Source organism: Acartia tonsa, chromosome 7, assembly GCF_053477335.1.
Source record: "Acartia tonsa isolate MP-2025a chromosome 7, ASM5347733v1, whole genome shotgun sequence".
Classification (NCBI taxonomy): Eukaryota; Metazoa; Arthropoda; class Copepoda; order Calanoida; family Acartiidae; genus Acartia; species Acartia tonsa.
The window spans coordinates 48,747,956-48,768,287 of NC_137266.1; the positions used below are offsets into that span (position 1 = coordinate 48,747,956).

At 30.3% G+C, this 20,332-nt stretch overlaps 1 protein-coding gene across 1 annotated transcript in view; it reads right to left on the bottom strand.

The window, feature by feature from the left end:
* Positions 1 to 2,688: 2,688 nt before the first annotated feature.
* The window catches only part of LOC145324594 (neogenin-like), a 92,827-nt gene continuing 75,183 nt past the window's right edge, over positions 2,689 to 20,332 (bottom strand). Inside the window, exons 7-10 of the mRNA XM_080167176.1 lie at positions 11,671 to 11,732; positions 9,337 to 9,447; positions 3,922 to 4,006; positions 2,689 to 2,803 (exon numbers count right to left, since the gene is read on the bottom strand). Coding sequence (XP_080023302.1) covers positions 2,689 to 2,803; positions 3,922 to 4,006; positions 9,337 to 9,447; positions 11,671 to 11,732 — 373 coding nt within the window. The remainder of the gene's footprint in view (positions 2,804 to 3,921; positions 4,007 to 9,336; positions 9,448 to 11,670; positions 11,733 to 20,332) is intronic.

A 20,332-nucleotide genomic window follows, 5' to 3' on the forward strand; every position in this document is an offset into this window, starting at 1 on the left:
TGCCCCTAACCTCGCAGGGTTCATTTTTTTATAAAATGTTTTACATTTTATTGAAATTTGATTTGTTGGTTCCTTAAGTTGAGTTTCCCAACGTTTAAATCACATGGTATAATCAACCAAAGGGTTAATTTTGTGTATCATTTTGTATATAATCTACAGAAGGGGTAATTATGTGTATCATAATTAGGGATATGCATCAATTTATAGGTTATTGTCTTTTTCCTTTAGATCCCTGATCAAACATTCAGTTATGCTATGTTTATAGAGCATTTATGCAATAAATCTAAATGTCATCATATTTATATTCATTGTGTATATAGTAAGAGTTATGAAATGCGATAATCTAATGTATACTTGTGTGAGAAATCAACATTTTTTCTTAAATTGAATAAAATCAGCAAATTAATCTTTAATTATAGTTTATTTGTTGAATAAATATAATTATTTGTACTGTACTAAAAATTTTAAATCAATTTCAATAATAATAAGAATAATAAAAAAATGATAAAAAAAATGAAATTCTTTCAAGTTCCTCACTGTTTAATAAAAGAATCTTTTAATGAAAACTTTGGTGCCCATTTTTTGTGTATCTTTCACAAAGTTTGTTTTAACTTGTGTCATATTTGTCTTGGGATGGGGGTACAATTAATACTTTAACAAGAAAGAAAATATCCATATAACGTTAGTTAGACAAAAAAAATAAAAAACAAGGATGACAATATATACAGTGTGTTTTTTTTATGAGAACGTTTTTGAAAGCAATTTTACCCCACTTATAGTTATCAGAATTTAATGATTAATGGCTTATTTTCTTCGTTTTTTAATGGAAATTATGAAACAACCAAAAAAAATTACAGTTTTTGTTGAAAAAGTAATCATTAAATTCTGATAACTATAAGTGGGGTAAAATTGCTTTCAAAAAAGTTCTCATAAAAAAAACACACTGTATAAGTAGCAAAGCAAAACAAATTTAAGATGAGCAAACGGATAAAGTTAACTTTCTAGAACAGAAATTTAGTGCTTTAAGAATAAACATCAATATGTATGTATAAGACTTACGGACCAAGTAAGTGTACTGGAGAATAATAATTTACTTGGCGTAAGAAATCCTTACAAAAAATTCCCCCCGTCTACCTTAAAAAACAGCTAAACAATTCACAGTTATGCCAGATAAAATGCATAAACAACTTAAATAGACAAAGAAAATTAAGTTGAAAAAAATTAAAGTACTCTGATCTCAAGTCATAATTAAAATAATTCTTACCTAGCATTGTAATTATGAGAGATTTTTCCACTGGCCTTGTTTGATTATTATTAGAACCAGAACATGTTAGCTTGCTGCCCTGGTCATTTCGGGTTAGGCCATCCAGTTTTAGAGTATTCCTAGACAGATAGATAGATAGATAGTTAGAAAGATAGATAGATAGATAGATAGATAGATAGATAGATAGTTAGATAGATAGATAGATAGATAGATAGATAGATAGATAGATAGATAGATAGATAGATAGATAGATAGATAGATAGATAGATAGTTAGATATATAATAGTTGGATTATTATTAGAACCAGAACATGTTAGCTTGCTACCCTGGTCATCTCGGGTTAGGCCATCCAGTTTTAGTGTATTCCTAGATAGATAGATAGTTAGATAGATAGATAGAAAGTTAGATAGATAGATAGAAAGTTAGATAGATAGTTAGAAAGTTAGTTAGATAGATAGTTAGATATATAATAGTTTGATTATTATTGAAACCAGAGCATGTTAGCTTGCTACCCTGGTCTGCTCGGGTTAGGCCATCCAGTTTTAGAGTGTTTCTAGATAGATAGATAGATAAATAGATATATATATAGATAGTTAGATATATAATAGTTTGATTATTATTAGAACCAGAACATGTTAGCTTGCTACCCTGGTCACCTCGGGTTAGGCTATCCAGTTTTAGAGTGTTCCCAGATAGATAGATAGATAAAAGATATATAGATAGATAGTTAGATAGATAGATAAATAGATAGATAGATAGATAGATAGATAGATAGATAGATAGATAGATAGATAGATATATAGATAGATAGATAGATAGATAGATAGATAGATAGATAGATAGATAGATAGATAGATAGATAGATAGATAGATAGATAGATAGATAGATAGATAGATAGATAGATAGATAGATAGATAGATAGATAGATAGATAGATATATAGATAATAGTTTGATTGTTATTAGAACCAGAGCATGTTAGCTTGCTACCTTCGTCACCTCGGGTTAGGCTATCTAGTTTTAGGATATTTATAGATAGATAAATCGTTAGATAAATAGATATATAATAGTTTGATTATTATTAGAACCAGAACATGTTAGCTTGCTGCCCTGGTCACCTCGGGTTAGGCCATCCAGTTTTAGTGATGTTCCTAGATAGGTAGATAGTTAGATAGATAGATAGTTAGATATATAATAGTTTGATTATTATTAGAACCAGAACATGTTAGCTTGCTGCCCTGGTCACCTCGGGTTAGGCTATCAAGTTTTAGGGTGTTTCTAGATAGATAGATAGTTAGATAGATAGATAGATAGATAGATTTATAATAGTTTGATTATTATTAGAACCAGAACATGTTAGCTTGCTACTCTGGTCTGCTCGGGTTAGGCCATCCAGTTTTAGGATGTTTCTAGATATATAGATAGTTAGATAGATAGATAGATAGATAGATTTATAATAGTTTGATTATTATTAGAACCAGAACATGTTAGCTTGCTGCCCTGGTCACCTCGGGTTAGGCCATCCAGTTTTAGAGTGTTTCTAGATAGATAGATAGATAAATATATATATAGATAGATAGTTAGATATATAATAGTTTGATTATTATTAGAACCAGAACATGTTAGCTTGCTACTCTGGTCTGCTCGGGTTAGGCCATCTAGTTTTAGGGTGTTTCTAGATAGATAGATAGATGGTTCGTTAGAAAGATAGCTAGGTATTTCAGACAGCTTTCCGCTTTTTTAACAAATTGTGTCCGGTCTAACAAAACTGGTTTTAATTCTATGATTTTTTATTTTGATATTTGTGGAAATTTGTCTGTAATACGATGCTGTACATGAGTTTTTGAGTATGGTTGTGAACTGCTTTTTATTCGGCTGATTGGTTTCGAAGCCATAAGGGAAAGATAAATAAGATTTATATTTCTTTATCAAATGCTTTATTATAATCAAACTGCTATTAAGTTATGACATTTATTTTTAGCTAAATGCCGAAACAAGGGTCCAGATGCTAGAATAGTTATTTCTCGTATCGTATTATAAACGGCTTTCCGCGGATATAGAATGTACAATTATGAGATTAAAACTAGTTTTTTTAGCCCCGAGGTGCCGAAGGCTCCGGCTAAAAAAACTGGTTTTAATCTCATAATTGTACATTTTTATATTCGTAGAAAGCTGAATATAATACGATGCTAGACATAGTTTTTTCGTATGGATGAGAACCGATTCCTATCCACCGGATTCGAATAAATACGAGAAAAAGAATTCAAACTAAAATATTTATTGCAGCTTAATTTCTTTTATTTTCCATACCCACTTCCAAATGGAAAAATCCCAAATTCCGTTTTACTTCCACAAATTATTCAAATTTTTAGTAATTTCAAGTTGCAATAAGTTGCTGATAGAATTAGTATGTCCAGGGACAAGGGACCAGGATTCTGGCAAACAATTTCAATGGAAATTTCCCTACAACCAACCCACTTCTTTTCGCCCACTTCTCTTTCGTTATAACACAAAAAAAGGTTTTACCCCAATATTCAAAATTTTCAAATAAAAACAATTAGCTGAACTACACAGCCACTTATTATGATAATATTTTAAAGAGAAATGTACACATTACACTTTCCAGCGCTTTAAAATGACAGAAGCAAAGTGTTACACCTGGATTTAGTCTGTGTGATAACTTGCCAGGATGTATCAATGTTTTCTCCATTTTTATACCATACAGCTGAGGATTCGGGCCATCCTAAATTAAAAGATACATAGATAAATACAAATAAAACTAATTGACTGGTGTCTGTTTGTAGCCTACGATCTAGCCCAACGCTGAGTTGATATGGCTCTTTATAAAAGTTAAGGCAATTATAGGTCCATTAAAGGGTACCTACACCTTCCCAAGAATAATCGCCACTTGTAAAAAGAAAATTTAAAATATCAAAATTGAATATTGAGGGTCCAACCCCCCCCCCCCCCCTTATCCAAGAAGCCTCTAGGGGCGTAGGGGCTAATATTACATGCAATAAAAGACCGTTTAATTAGCAAAGTTTGAGAATAGCAACAAGCGCCAAAAATTGAGAGAAAAAAAATATAATTAATATATAGACAGCTAAATGACAGCTAAAACTGTTAATGGCTGCAGGTTCGCATATACAGCAGCTGTGTTATTAAAAATATTGGGTTTGGTTTTAAATTCATTGTATACAATAGTATTTAATTATTAGAATATATATTTGAAGAGAATTACGTCACGCTTTCTGTACACAATAATTGTGAACAAATAGTTGGAGAAAATGTCTGAGGCTATTTTTCTTTATTACTTCTGGCTTTTACTAATATTTTCCTTCATTTTTTGTTGCACAGTAACTCTAAAAGATATATTTTCTTTATTTCTGGTTTTTCTAGTATGTTAAAATCTGTAATCAATTAGATTAAGTACATTTACAATATTCTAATACTAACTACTTATACTCTAGGGGCACTTGAGGAGGGGGTTGAGGGGGAATTCGATAACCCAGTTTTTTTATTATAGATTTTAAAAAAAGGTAAAAGTTTGGGAAATTAATTTTTTATTTTAAATAAACATTTAATTTTTATTTGATGTAGGAAATTTTAACTTGGGTTGATTTTTCTTTGGGAGTTAGTGTACCCTCCCCTAAATAGTTATAAACCTACCCAGGATCTATAAAAATAAAAACCCTGTAAAGGAGAACCATATCAGTTCAGCTGTTGGCGAGATACTTTGGTACAAACAATCAGATAAACAGACACCCTGTTTCTTGATTATAGGGATGTCTAAAAAGGGCATCAAATTTTACCTAGTGATCTTAATGGATAAGATAATTGACGACAATTTGATATACATCCCCAATGGCGAAACAAAATAACCCTTTTTATAGATCAAAATTAGTTGAAAAGTTTGGACATAACTATTATGGAACCAATTTAGAGTCCAATGTCCCCTCCCTCTCTGAATTGTATCCCAGTATAAAAAAGAGTATTACTCCCATATTCCTGATTTTAATTGAGTAATATTGTGTAGGTAAAAGTTTTTGTTTGATGGTTTACAAGATCTAAGAATCATAGATGATGAATTGGCTGAAACTTTTAAGTGCTTCTATTTTAACAAGCCCACCCCCCCCCCCCTCTTTCTCCTCCTCCCTGTTTTCTCTCCTTATTTTTATCTTCTACAATTTTACTCATTTTCAAAAATAATAAAATCTTAGGAAAATTTTGTACTTTTAATCAATTTTTCCTTATATATCTAAAGCAAAGTTAAAGAAACATGGATTTGATTATTCTTCTCTTTTTGTCAACTTTTTATACATGACTTACCTTAGATCTAATCTTTCTCATTCTATCTATCTTCATTTATATCGTACTATCTCTTTAATTTTCTTTCTAATCCTCTATCAATCAAACAATCCTGTACTATAAAGTAGTGAGGTTTTTTTCTAAAGCTTGATATATTGAGCTAAGGAAGCTTCACAAAGACACCATCATATTTTATATCTAGACTAGCAGCTACGCCCCTAGAAGCCTCTAGTGGCACTTTAAATGTTTGTTTTTTTGGTAGAGTTCAAGTTTCTACGATATGTTGCGTCTTGTTGAGTCTTTTTATACGATACCTCGCAATGTTACGTAGGAGTCTCTATACTTAAAATAAAAATTTCGATTTATTATTATTTCTCTTTGGAGGGTGGTGGTACCCTCTCCCAAAATAATTATAAACCTTCCCAGGACCTATTAAAAGCTACCCTGTTAAGGAGAACCCGATCGGTTCAGCGGTTAGCGAGATCCTTCGGTACAAACAAACACACAGACACACAAACAGACATCCTTTTACTTTAGTATAAGGATTTAAGAATATTGATGGTTTAAAGCTAATTTTATTTTCCCTTTTTGACACTTTTTATACAGAGCAAAGCCCATAGGTGATAGAGGCGCAACCGTTATTTTATGAATTCTTATATATTTTTTCTATTTTGTTTTCTGAAATATCTTTTTTGTTTCTTAATAATTGTAAAAAAAATGCTTTTAAACGGTCTTCTTTAAAAAGAATATTTTAATTTTAATCGGTACTTTAGTTTTTTTTTAAATTATAAACAGTACATCACTATATGTCTATTCATATTTCTCTATGGAAACAAACTACCTTCCTGAATAATGAACAAAGTCGTAGTAATCCAATTAAACTTTATCATTTCAAATTTGTGATGGGAGAGTGACAGAGTTCACTTATATAGTCAGGAATAAAAGAATAGGCGAATTGATTGAAGAAAAAACTTTTTTCCCATCTCCATGTCATTATAATTGTTATAATCAAAGATTTTAATAATTGTTTTTTTTTGTATAACTAATTTTAATTTTTAAGATTAAGAAGATCTTTATAGTGCCTATAAAAAAAATGACGTCATGTTATACAAGTGACCAATTATAGGCCAATACACAGACTAAATTACCAATGTCAGACCAGTAAACATTTAAAGTGCCAGCCATCAGTATGACGTCATTTCTTATGAACACTACACAAAGCTTCAAAGATTAATAAGTGCTTAAATAGTTCAATGAGTTTTGGTTTGAAATCAAGAATTTAATTTTTCTCTCTATTTCTATACCGCTTTCAAATAAATACAAAAATAAATCTACCATTCATACTAATTTCAAAAATAAAAAAAGTTTTAATCACATTCTGTATTTTATTAATATCATACATAGATTTTGAATTAACTTGACATTTTTCAAGAAATAAATTAAACTTTCTAATTTTAACTTTTAATGACAACAAGTTATGTGTTATTGACAATGACGTCATTTATTTAGATCTTTAATATTTTTCAAAATTCCTTTTTTTAAAGTGAAATATATTGTTTAGATAATTCAGATTTGAAACATTTAAAATCTCACTATCCTTTTCTACACAAACACTTTCTCTTTAAGAATCTATCTATTCCAGGACGGAAGGGGACAAGGGTCTGTTTATTATAATACTTCCCAAAGTTTTACAATAATGTTTTCTTATTCGTTTGCTTAACAACCTTAAGGTCCTTTATTGGATGTTTCATTAAGTTGAGTGTCCAAATGTTTCAGCTACTAATTGTAATCTATAGAAGGAGTAATTTTGTGTATCAAATTGGGGATGTACATTAGGGTGGGTTCATATCGGAATTAGACAAAGCGGGGATATGCAACAGATAAAATTAACCTTAAAAAAATTTCTGACCGAAAAAGAATTTTAAAAAATTGAGTTTTAGAACACGACCACTTAAAAATATAATTCATTACTTATTAGTATGCAAAGACGACATTCAAAAAATTTTTGGAATCAGAACTATGGCTTCATGGTACTCCCTGGAAAGGCCTTGAGGAGCTGAATCAGGAACTTTTGTCCGTTTCAAAATATCTCGTTCCTAGCCTTCGAAATCACTAAAAAACCAAAAAATTTTAAGGTTTATTGAGAATTGTCCAATTTGTAGAGGTTTTTTAGATTTTCTCAGGCTAGGAACGAGATTTTTTGAAACGGACAAAAGTTCCTGACTCAGCTCCTCAAGGCATTTCCAGGGAGCACCATAAAGCCATAGTTCTGATTCAATAAATTTTTTACTCCCATTTACAAATAGCTATACAATTGAATGTCTGGTCGTCAGCGGTTTTAAGACTTAGGATAAATTTTAAATCATCCAGAGGTGTATTATATCTATATAAATTGAGTGCAGATCCCCGCTTTGGCCTCAGAAAAAAAATGTCCAAAATCGACCCACCCTAATGTACATCAATTTATCGGCCATTGTCTTATCCCTTTAAATTCCTGTATCTATCTATCTATCTATCCTTTCACTTTCTGTCCAACTTTCACTTGAATTTTGAAATTAATTGAATCTAGAATCTCTCTCTGTAGAGATATTGCATCTTGGTAGATAATCATTAGAGATATCCAGTGTTACAACATTTCAGCAAAGAAGGTGTACTAACTTTTGGAATTTTTTTTAAATAGCTAGTCGGTGAACTTAGTAAGTAGTGGATGTAAAATGATCCATAGAATTTAGATATGCAATCAGGTTTTTTTTTGTAGACCTCTTATTTTTGAAGTAATTAAATTTTTTTTTTAATTTTGTAAGTTGGTTTTAAGGTACTAAAACGCAACAAAAAAAAAAGAAGAACATTGACATTATGAACAAAAATAGTAAGATCTTTTATTTGACACCTTACTTTTTAATTCTGTTGAGTAATTATTGAGAGAAAAAATATTTAGTTGAACACCGTATCAAACAAAGTAGTTTGTTAGAATTAATATTAATTCTTTTTAAAGGATTTATAAAGAGGTAATTTCTGAATTTGTATGTTTCTTATTAACCTCTGGTGTTCAATTTCAATTATTTTTTTTATTTATTTATTAATTAAAAGCATATTTTTTTCAGTAATTTTGTTGCTATATTGATTACTATCGGCTACGCCTCTAGAGACCTCTAGGGGCACTTGAGGAGGGGGAGACAGATAGACATCCTGTTACTTTATTATAAGGATTAAAAATTTTGCCAAATATTCTTATGCTGTTTGATGGGAACTCGTAGAGGCACTTGGGTTATGCCTTATTAACCTAGAAACTTAGAGGTTCATAACAGAGATTTTCTCATGTTCAAATTTCAGTTTGGGAATCATGCAAGAATTGTTTATGTTTTTTAGTAAGTTCATAAAAACAAGGATAATAACATCCCTAAAATTGATGCTTTGAAACAGAAGAACAAACAAACATTAACACTCGTAGAGTGGCAATACTGAATAAGTAAACAATAAAGTATAAGTCTAAACAAAATTGTAAGTAAATTTGTTACTGTAATGAAGATGCTATTTAAGGATATGTTTACATTTTTACACTTATAAAAAAGATGATGATCAAAGTATCTCCAACCATGTAGGGACCAATTTCTCCATTATTTACCTCCAAGAACATCACAAGGGATGACCAAAGTACCTCCAGCTAAGTAGTGACCCATATCTCCATTACTTACCTCCAAGAACATCACAAGTGATGACCAAAGTGTCTCCAAGCATTTAGGGACTAGTTTCTCCATTACTTACCTCCAAGAACATCACAAGTTATGACCAAAGTATCTCCAACCATGTATGGACCAATTTCTCCCTGGACTCGCATACCTTTCTCATCCATAAACTCGACTTCATTCGGAGGTACTGAACATAAATGTATAATTATATATATACATAAAATTACCCTTCTGTAGATTAAAGTTAGTGATTGAAACGTTTGAACACTAAACTAAAAAATCAAGCCCCCAAAGTTGTTAAGCCAACGAATAAGAAAACATTATTATACAACTTTGGGTCTAGTGTAATATACAGTTCATTTTCCCCTCGCACTCTGATAAACCCAGACAACTACTTCGTCCAAGTGGTGGGGACATTTTTCGTTTGCTAGCAAAATGCTTTCTGGTCTTTTGGAGCGACGTGCTGTGTTTAAATTTCCGACGCTTTTAGTTGATATTCTAAGACCCAATTTAATGGGGTCCTTACCCTGTGGGGAGAGTTACATATAGCTCGTGTCCCATATATTCTTTTACATAATTGATACTACACAAGATCTTTAGCAAAAAATTAAATAAATTATGCACCTAAAGTTAAACCAAAATTAAACTGAAACATAAAAAACTTTACAGTATTTTTATTTCAGTGTATAATACTAAAATTTGCAATAGAAGAAAAAGATTTATCTAGAAATAACAAACCCCTAAGTAACACTTAAATGCATAATCATAATCCAATACTTAAACCCACTTACCTATAACATAAATTAATAATCAATATCTTAGTTTCTTCATTGACTTTGGTAGTTTTTTAAATAGAAAAAGATATTTTGCACTTTTAAAGAAATTTTGAGGCATAATAAACTCCCTAAGCCAATGAGAAAATAAGAAATTGATAATTGAAATAGTAAGAGGGTTAAATCAAGCAATGCTTTTGTTGTTGTTGTTAAAAAACACACACTGCATTTATTCAGGTTTTTTTTCATGAAAGTATCTAAGTTTTTATATGAGCAATAATATAAGCATATTCTTAGCGAAGAAATTTGAGAAGAAAAACTATACTTTTATTGATTTTTTTCAGCACTCTATGTATATTTAGCTCTGTTGCGGAAATAAAGCAAACCATATTTCAAAAGACCAAAATCCTCTTTAATCCAAAGGCGTTGAAACGAAAAGGTAAAATTTCCAAAGCAGGGCAGACGAAATTTTAGATATAAATTAGAATTAGATCATACCTAGGGAGGGAGAGGACACTGGGCAGTTATTACACTAGTCCCCAAAGGTTTAAAATAACGTTTTCTTATTTGTAGGCTTAAATACTTTGGGGAAATTTATTTAATTTTGGTTGGTTAGTTCATAAACTTGAGTGTCCAAACGTTTCAACCACTAAGTTGTAATTTTGTGTTTCATAGTTGGGGATATACATTAATTTATCGGCTTTTGTCTTACCCCTTTAAACCTCTAGATTATATCAATTCCCAGCTATCAGAAAAATGTACAGGATTTTTTTTAGTGATAAATAATAATGTTTAAACTAACAATATAGAATTTATGCACATTTAGAACCTCCAAAAATCTCCAAAATAGTCCTGGCTTTAAAACAGGCTCGAACAAAAGACAATCCTGATAAAACCTTTCTATAAAAGGGATAATATTCCTTAAAGGGTCTTATCCGAAGGTCTTGCCAAAAGTGCATTTTAAAAAACATTCCTTCAAAGCATTAATAAGGTATTTGTAAAGGAATTTAGAATTTAGAGTATGAAGACCTAATACTATTTTCTATCTTTTTTACAAGAACACTTTTAAGCCGCAAAATCTTAAATGCATTTTTTAACTTGATTTTTTAATTTCATATATTCCTTAATCTTAGGAAGAATATTTTTGCAACCTTTTATCATTTCTTTTATATTCTATTTCAATAAAAGCATATTTCTTTATAGCAGAAGTAAATCAGTACTTTATGATAAAAGTCATGCAATAAAAAGTCTTAGTTTAGCGATGGTTTGATGTAAAAACAGCAGCTGATTTTCACAAAATTAAGATATGTTATATACTCAAAGCTTAGCCCTTTTTATCATACTTTAAGGTTAGGTTGTGTATTTAAAGGTTTGATATGGTTATCTATCAATTACCTCATACGGACAAGGCTGCTGTTCATGTTAATGAGTTTCGCCTGTTTTAGGCCAAGGCATTTCCTCTACTTAAACTTTTAATGTCTCGCACCTGACATAGCAGCAGTTGGAACCATTTTAACAACTTTATTTAAGACACGTTGTTGAACCTATCACCTCCCTGACGTCGGATGAGCCACGGTCGCGGGTTAAAATAGATTTAAATTGGTGTAGTTGAATTCTAGTGGAATCTAATATTTTACCTTTAACAGTAAGTTGGACGTTCTTGAATCTTGTCGGGGATTTCTTGAAATCAACACGGCACCTAGAATAAAATAAAATTATTTAAATATACTTAAATATAATTTATAGATAATATTTAATAAATATGAATGTCCAAAAAAATATGAGAAATACAAGCTGTTGTGAGACCCTTTATACGAACATGAAGGCTGGAGCAGAAAATAAGCCTGAAACCTTTCCGGCACCTATATAAAGCTTCCATAAAATTCAGAACTCAAAAGGTTTTATAATAAGCGAGATCTTAACTAACAAACGAACAACATTTTTGTTTTTATATAATAGTATTAAACTTATTGTCCTATCCATTAATTCCTGAGAGTTACAACAATTAAATAAACACCCTGAGCATAATTATGTTCAGATTTATCCTACTCTAATGGCTGCAAACGGTAATTAAACCTGAAGGTTTAGAGAGAAAGAAAAATAGACAGATAATCAGAAAAGTAGATAGATGAGAGATTAATAGAGAAAGATAACAAAATTTATAAAGATATATATTAGTATAATATCAGTATTTCTAATGTGTTTCATTCTTATTGTAAGGGTACAAAGTGTCTAAAACATCAATATTCTATTGCTTAAGTTTATTTTAGTAGCTATACTATAACCCACATTCGATATAATAATATTTTATTAATGAAAGTACAACTATTTATTAAAACTTTGAAGAAAACTGAGAGAAATAAGTTTTTTCAGCAAAAATATATTTGCAATAAAAATATGTATATGGAGGATATATATTGCCTACTCTTCGATTGAACATCAGAAAAATAACAAGGACAATATTACAGAACAAAAGCGGAGCTTTTAATTCTAACAAATTGAATATATGTTGCTGAACATATGTGACAGCTTTACAGTGGGAGAAGAGAAAAAGAGCTAAACGGGATAATTTAGTTCCTGGAGCAATTTTTTTAAAAAAGCTAATTAATCTCTCCACACATTTTTAGTCCCAGTTAAAAAAATAGTTTGTTCAATAATTATTGTATATTATCTAAGTACAACCATTTGAGAAATATTGTAGCTGCTGCAAAAGCAAAATTGATCAGGATTAAGGTATGAGACATTTAATATAACTATTGTTATCTAAAACAGTATCAGTTACCTTTTGGTTACTTGTTAAAACATGAATTTGTAAATAAGATGATGGTAAAAACTCTCAAACCATATAATATCAGTAATCCCTGAGTGAGAAAAAAAACTAAAAAAATGCATTTGAACATTGATGCTAGTTTTTGCTCACACAAAATACAAAAAAAGTGTTTTCCAAAAAAAAGAAAGAGATATTTTTAAAATGTTCATGAAAAAATATTTATTTTGTTGACTCCACTTTTATCAAACAAAGTACTGTATAGACTATTGGGTCATTTCTAAACATTTAGCCGCCGCAGTTTATTAGGTGGCATATGTCATCCCCGCGGCTTGATGCCGGCTAAGTTGACGTTACTTTGTCTTTTCAATCCATTCAAAAATTATCATCTGCCTTTCAAATACTCAACTAAATAAAAACTAATGTTTCATTTATCAAACTAACCTGAAATATTAATACATTTGTTTTTATCAATACAAAATGTTTAGTTTAGAATTTACTTCAGAAGTTTAAGAGACCAATAAACTTATATAGAAAAAAATTAATTGCCTTTTACATTTACACCTTTCTTTGGAAGGCTAAAATAATTTAAATAATTTTGCTACAAAAACTGTATTCCATGTTTTGTATGAATATAAGACAGAAATAGGACTGCAAATGTGATAGGACACGCGGACGAGAGGAGATTGGTGGAAAGAACAGTACACTCTGAGATTAAAGTACAAATGCTCTTGTGTTTCATGTGTGACGTCATAAAATACGCCTAAGAAGGAAGGTTAACGGGAAACCTGGGAAAGAAATCCCTAAAAAAGAGATGGATTATAAACCTATATATAGCTAAGCTACTCTTTAAATGATTATGTCCATCTGACTGTATGTTTTTACTTCTTTAAATTGGATTCCAGTGACAATTGAGCATCTAGTCTCTGATGAGACTTCTCCATCAATCTGTAACTTGTAACTTTAGAGCTAAAATGTAATTTACTTACATTTATGTACAAAACATGTATTTTTATAATAGAGATATTTTAGAGTCATATTCTCTAATATCTGAGAATAGTGTAGGTACAGTCCAGATATGTCATTGGTTGACATTGTGAACTCATTTTGGTAGGAAAGGGAATATTTCTTTTTAATTCGTACGCATAAATAGTCAACTAAAAAGTCGCATTTCCTAATTAAGATAAAGCTTTTCTTGTGTGAATTACTGTATTCTCGAAGGAAATCGGCCTTTGTATAGCTTAATCGTTAGGTTTGACGAAATTTTGGTTCATATGGGCCAACTAGTTATTCTATGTCTATTCTTTTTATGTAATTATATTTCTGCTATTTTCTAGTACACTTTTGCAAATATGGTTGGAAAAATATCTGTATTTATATGCTAATGTTTTACAACTTTGTTAATATACAACGAATTGCACAGAAAATGTTGTATAAGGCCTGATAGAATCATTCTTATTAAGTTCACATTTGCATATGTATATGTGTGTATATGTAATAAATAAATTATGATGCAACTCAATGGCAATCATGAAACAATCTTATAATTTTGACTTGAATTAGTTTCAGAAAGAAAAAAAATATATTGATTTCAGCGAATTAAATAATTCCTTAGACTATTACATTGCATTGTTAGAAACTATATGTTTAAACTTTTTTTTGTTTATTTATAGCTTAATACCTATTTAAAAGCATACAGAAATTCGATTAGGCAAATACATTTATAATTGATTCAGGGGAGATGCGAATCATTGTTTTATTAAGCAAATATACATTAATACATCCTATTATTTTGACATCTAATTACTCAACAGCTGGACTGAATTTCTGATGGCTCAAGCCATTAAATTTCCATTTTGATCACTGTTTTCGAGGTCCCTAGGTCCATGCAAATAACGATATAGTATTGAGAGAGAAAAATATAATTATTGTAAGAAGTAAAAATGCATGAAATAGTCATTTAACTCAACATAACCCAACTATTTTGTTTATCTAAACTCGTTAAATGTCTCTACCCCATTAATTTATTAAATCAATGTGCTGTTTGTTAATTAATGTGACTGTTACCCAAGGAATCTAAAGGGATAAGACAATGACCGAAAAATTGATGCACATCCATAATAGTGATACACAAAATTACATCATATGTAGATTATTACAATTAGTGGTTGAAATATTTTGACACTCAACTTATGAATCAACCAATCAAAATTTTATAAAAGTCCCAACGAATAAGAAAAGGTTATTATAAATTTAAGGGCTAGTGTAACAAACAGACCAATGTTCCCTTCCTCCCTGCTGTTAGCTTCTGTATAAACTCTATTAACACATTAGTGTAATGAAAATCACAGGTTAATTGGCATATAATTATATTTACATAAAACCAGGGATACAAGAGTTGGGACAATGAACATTAAAATACTCTAGTTGAACTAGCAATCTGTTCTCTAGCATTTATGGGCTCTCTATTGTTTTGGAAGGGGTAGGGAAGAAAATTAATATAGCCTAAAACCAACCTAAGAATCAAATATAGAAATAAAAAACTGAAAAATACCCTACGACATATGTGAAGCATCCTTCAATTGAAGAACTGAATCGGTTCTGTGGTTATCGAAATCTTAAGCTACCAACCAGCTTATTAATTTATATAATAGGATTATTGTGGTAAATATCAGAAGGAGAGAAGAAAATGTTTACAGCCTTGTCCCCGCCCTCCCTACCATTTTGAGTTTAATGTTTGTATTATGCCATTAGACTAAGCGATCATCATTTACAAAAGCAATATTATTTTTGGACTTTTCTAGAGAAAGTGTGTTCGAGTCTTTGCCTTTACTGGATCAAAATGAAATCATGAAATGTATCCTGGTTCTGTCAATAATAGAAGATTAAGCTTATTATAATTTAAGAGTTTAAGACAAAGGTCCAGCAATGAAAGAGTTGTTTTTCTATGGGAAATTGAAAGTTAAGTTCACAAACAATACAAATCTGTTCTAGAAATACATAATTGTCCTTTAAGAAAATGTATGCCTTGCAAAATTCATTTGTATATTTTTATGATAGAATCCACATGCATCTAAACCCTCAAGAAATGTGAATGCATGCTTAGTAAATACTTTATATGACACATTTAAAAGCAGACACAGAGATATTAAGTATATATTTAAATTCATACATTCACATACATTTAAATAGATTCCAAATACACCACTCTTGAAATATTAGGTGTTCTAACATTACGTTAACTTTTATTTTTCTATTGTTTCTCAATCTTATTATGTTAAAAGTATGTTAAGAAAATTCTAAACCTATCTATATGTTATGATTACTGGTAATAAAGTTTGGACACTGTTACTATCACAACCCGATAAATAATTTAATCTTACTTCCCAATACTTTTAAGCTAACAAACATCAAAACGAGTTTATAATTTTTATGGAGCAGCATAATTTGCATTGTCCATCCATTGACCCCTCTCCTATCTTTGACTTTTTCAAAGTGTCAATGTTCATAATAACATTCTAAATCAATGGTTCAAAACATTTTATCCTGGCATCCATATGTCATATTTTTGCATTTTGATGCCTTGTAAGATTCAAACCTGATAACTTACTGACAGCTGCTTTGCTTTGCTATATGTATTGGCTAGAGGAACATTTTTTGTGGTTTTAGAAGCCAATCTAAAAATAGATGTATCCAGGTAAAATCTCCATACATACATGTACAGATATTTGTTAGGCTTATATTTCAAGGTATTGTGCACTATATGGAAATATACTATTTACAGGATGAAAAATCAAAAAAATACTCCCACAGTATCATTAGCACCTTAATCTTTGAATAAAACCAGTTTAATATTAGTTCGTTATTGTACCGTATTATAGATAGCTTTCCGCAGATGTTAGAATGAAGAATTATAAGATTAAAACCAGTTTTGTAAGCCCTGAGGGGTCAAAGGCCCCAAGTATCAATTGTACCTTATTCTTCAAAGAAAATTATTGATCTTGCAAGGCTATACATGTTTTTTTTCTTTCATTATTGCTGAGAACCGTTTTTAATGAAGCGGATATCAATTGGTTTCGAAGCCATATTGGAAATTATATCAAAAATTCTTAATCTAAAAAAATAGTTCTTTTAAGTTAATTCATAATCAATTTAATTTTAAACTGTCCAAAAGTTTTCATATTGCATCATTTTCTATGAAACACCCTGTACACACAGATACATATTTTCAATTTATCATTCCTTTCAGGGCTTTTAATGCCATGTCACAAATAGGAGGAGATAGGGAGAGCCAGCACCAGGAAACATGTGCTATGCATTCCTACCTTTAAAAACACTTTAAACTGACATGGAAAATTTGTTAGTAGCGGAGCTACTCTATAATAGGGGAATGTCTGAATATCTGCAAGTATCAAAAAGTTTGTTACAAATAACATCCAATGCAGTGATCTTAAGGGATAATACAATGGCCGATAAATTGATGTACATCCCCAATCAAGATACACAAAATTACCCCGTATGTAGATTACAATCAGTGGTTGAAATGTTTGAATACTCAACTTAATAAACCAACCGATCACAAGTCACTAAAGTCCCCAAAGTTGCTTAGCTGACAGATAAGAAAACGTTATTATAGAACTACTTTGAACTCACATGTAAAATGTGTTAGCAGCAAAGCTACTCTATAATTTGGTTATAAGTTATTTACAAAAAAAAAGTGGTATAGCATTATACACTTAAATCTATATTATCTAGTTTCTCTTTTTGTTAAAGTTAGAATTTATGTAAGAAAAAGTGAGAGATATATTTTTATTGCACACAAAAGCGTTTTTTATCTGTTTCTAAAACAGCAATTTTTATGCAAAAAAAAAGAATATTTACAAAAGTTATATTAAATAATATTTGTTTGAATCTTTATTATCATTAATTGATTAATAAAATAGAAACGAAAAATTAGGAAACAAACTCTTTCATTGCACGACCTTTGTATTACTTATCAATTACATTATAAAGGTGAGGCTATGGTCCATAACACTCTAACGTCAGGTGTAACAACCAAGGATAACTAACCTCCTTTCCTGTCCAAATACCCGGGGCATAAGGGTAAGTGACAACCAACAGACAACCAACTTTTTTGATTTTTCGACTTTTCCCCAACTGTTCATGGCAATAAGTTGTGCCTGTTCAGTTATAACGCGGTGTCACCTCCCCAATAACATTTCCCTTTAAACAAAAATTACTTTCGAGGGAAGCATCCTTGTTCCTTTAGTTACGAGATTATTTTGTAATTTGAATTGAAAACTGTTATAAAACTGAAAAGAATGCACATATATTTTTCTATCTCACACACATTTACCAGGGAAGAAGGAGACATTAGGCTGTTTATTACATAAGTCCCCAAAGTTTTATGATAACGTTTTCTTCTTGAACTTGATAGGTTGGTCCATTAATTAAGTTGAGTGTCTAGAAGTTTAAACAGCTAATTGTAATCTACAGAAGGGATAATTTTGTGGATCATCATAGGGATTTTAGTTATAGTTATAGTTTTTAATTTCAATATCCCCAGAAAACTGTCTATAATACCATGTGATAACACAAGACAGTAGTTCGAAGTAATGAAGATATTTTTTAAGTAAGAGGTAAAACTATTTTTCTTTCGATGCACTATCCATTTCTCTTTTTAGCTGTGTGCTGAAATTTGTTGTAAGAACCTTAAACGAAGTTAATTGTATTTTTTTCTGTCATCATTGTAATCTAATGCATTGCTGCAGAACCCCGCAGGGGTAAACTGGTTAGGTAAATGAGTTAAAAAAAACAGCTGGTTGATATAATCTAACATTTGAATTACGAAATAAGAAAATACAAACATTTGACAGGTGATAAGTTCGATTAAAGTCCTAGCTATTAAATTTCCTTAGACGTACTGCAGCTATGTCAAACAAATCAAATTAATAAGGTATAGGGTAATGTATTTCCCACAAACAGGCAAACAAATAGTTTTTTACAAACTTTTAAGATGACAATATCAAAATAAGACTAATAGTTATTATTATGATATTATATGAAATAATTAAGATTATTGAGTTTATTGGCGACAATATAATGACAGCCATGGCCTCTTTTGGTAGTCTAACAAATTCTACAAAGGTGTGTATAGTGCCTATACAAAAAAATGACGACATACAATACAAATGACCAATGATAGGCCAATACACAGACTAAATTACCAATAGCAGTCGAGTATATATTCCAATTGACCAATTTTTGGCCAGTAGGACGTTACTTTTTTTATAGGCACTAAAAAAAGCTTAAAAATTCTACAAAATATGATGTATATATGTTAACAGTAAACCTTTGGCTCAACAGGAAAAATATTTGTTTGTATATTCTTTCAACCCTGGTAAGGCCTGCAATGCTACATTGAATTTAAATTTCTCAATTTACTTTTACAAAATCATTTATTGTCGTTTTACATTACTATTTAAATTACTGGGACTAAAAAGAGTTACAAGATTAATGTCATCAAAAGTAGCGCAGCAAAAACGGAATAATAAATGAAAAATAATTTACCGCTATTTTTAGAATGATAAATTAATGCATTTTTAGTAAGTTTGATCTTATCAACGCGTTTAACACAATTTTAAATTTATGTTTTAGTTTAATTTCTCAGTGATCTAAAGGGATAAAAAAATACATTGATGTACATCTCCAATGATGATACACTATCCCTTCGGTTTAAACGTCTGGATACGCAACTTAATGAACCCACCAATCAAATTAAATAAAGGTCCCCAAAGTTGTTAAGACAACAAATAAAAAACCTTATTACGCAACTTTGGGGATTAGTGTAATAAACAGTCCAATGTCCCCCTAATTCTATTTATTTCTGCTTCGTAAGTTTACACCTCCGATCCTTGTATTTCATATAAAATAAAAATGTAATATTTAATCAGCTTGGCTTAGCTTCTGGAGACTATAACTAGGATTGCAAGATTATTAAAAGCTAGGTCAACATATTGTAAGTACGGTAAAGATGTTCTAATAATGTAGTAAAGTATAAAAAACAGGGATCTAAAGGGATAAGACAATAGCCGACTAATTGATGTACTTTTCCAATTTTAAAACAGAAAATTACCTCTTTTGTAGATTAGAATTAGTGGTTGAAATGTATGGATGCTCCATCAAACCAAACAATCAAAATTAATTAATCCAACGAATAAGAAAACGTTATCATAAAACTTTGAAGACTTGCTTAATAAACAGCCCATTGTTCCCACTCTCTCTGGTATTAAATGCATTATTCTTAGCTGTTCTAAAGATCTCAATATACACATATTTAATAAACAAATAAGGAGAATCATTAAATATTCTTAGTATTAGAGAAAAACACTAGAGGTGGATGGGTTAAATAACTTTATGTCCCCTACCTCAGAACCCTGTGCCAACTTTTAATTAGGTTTTAAAAATAAACCAATAATGTCGGGAATATTAACACAGCCAAGTCGCTACAAAGAGCAGAAAGCAATTTGCTA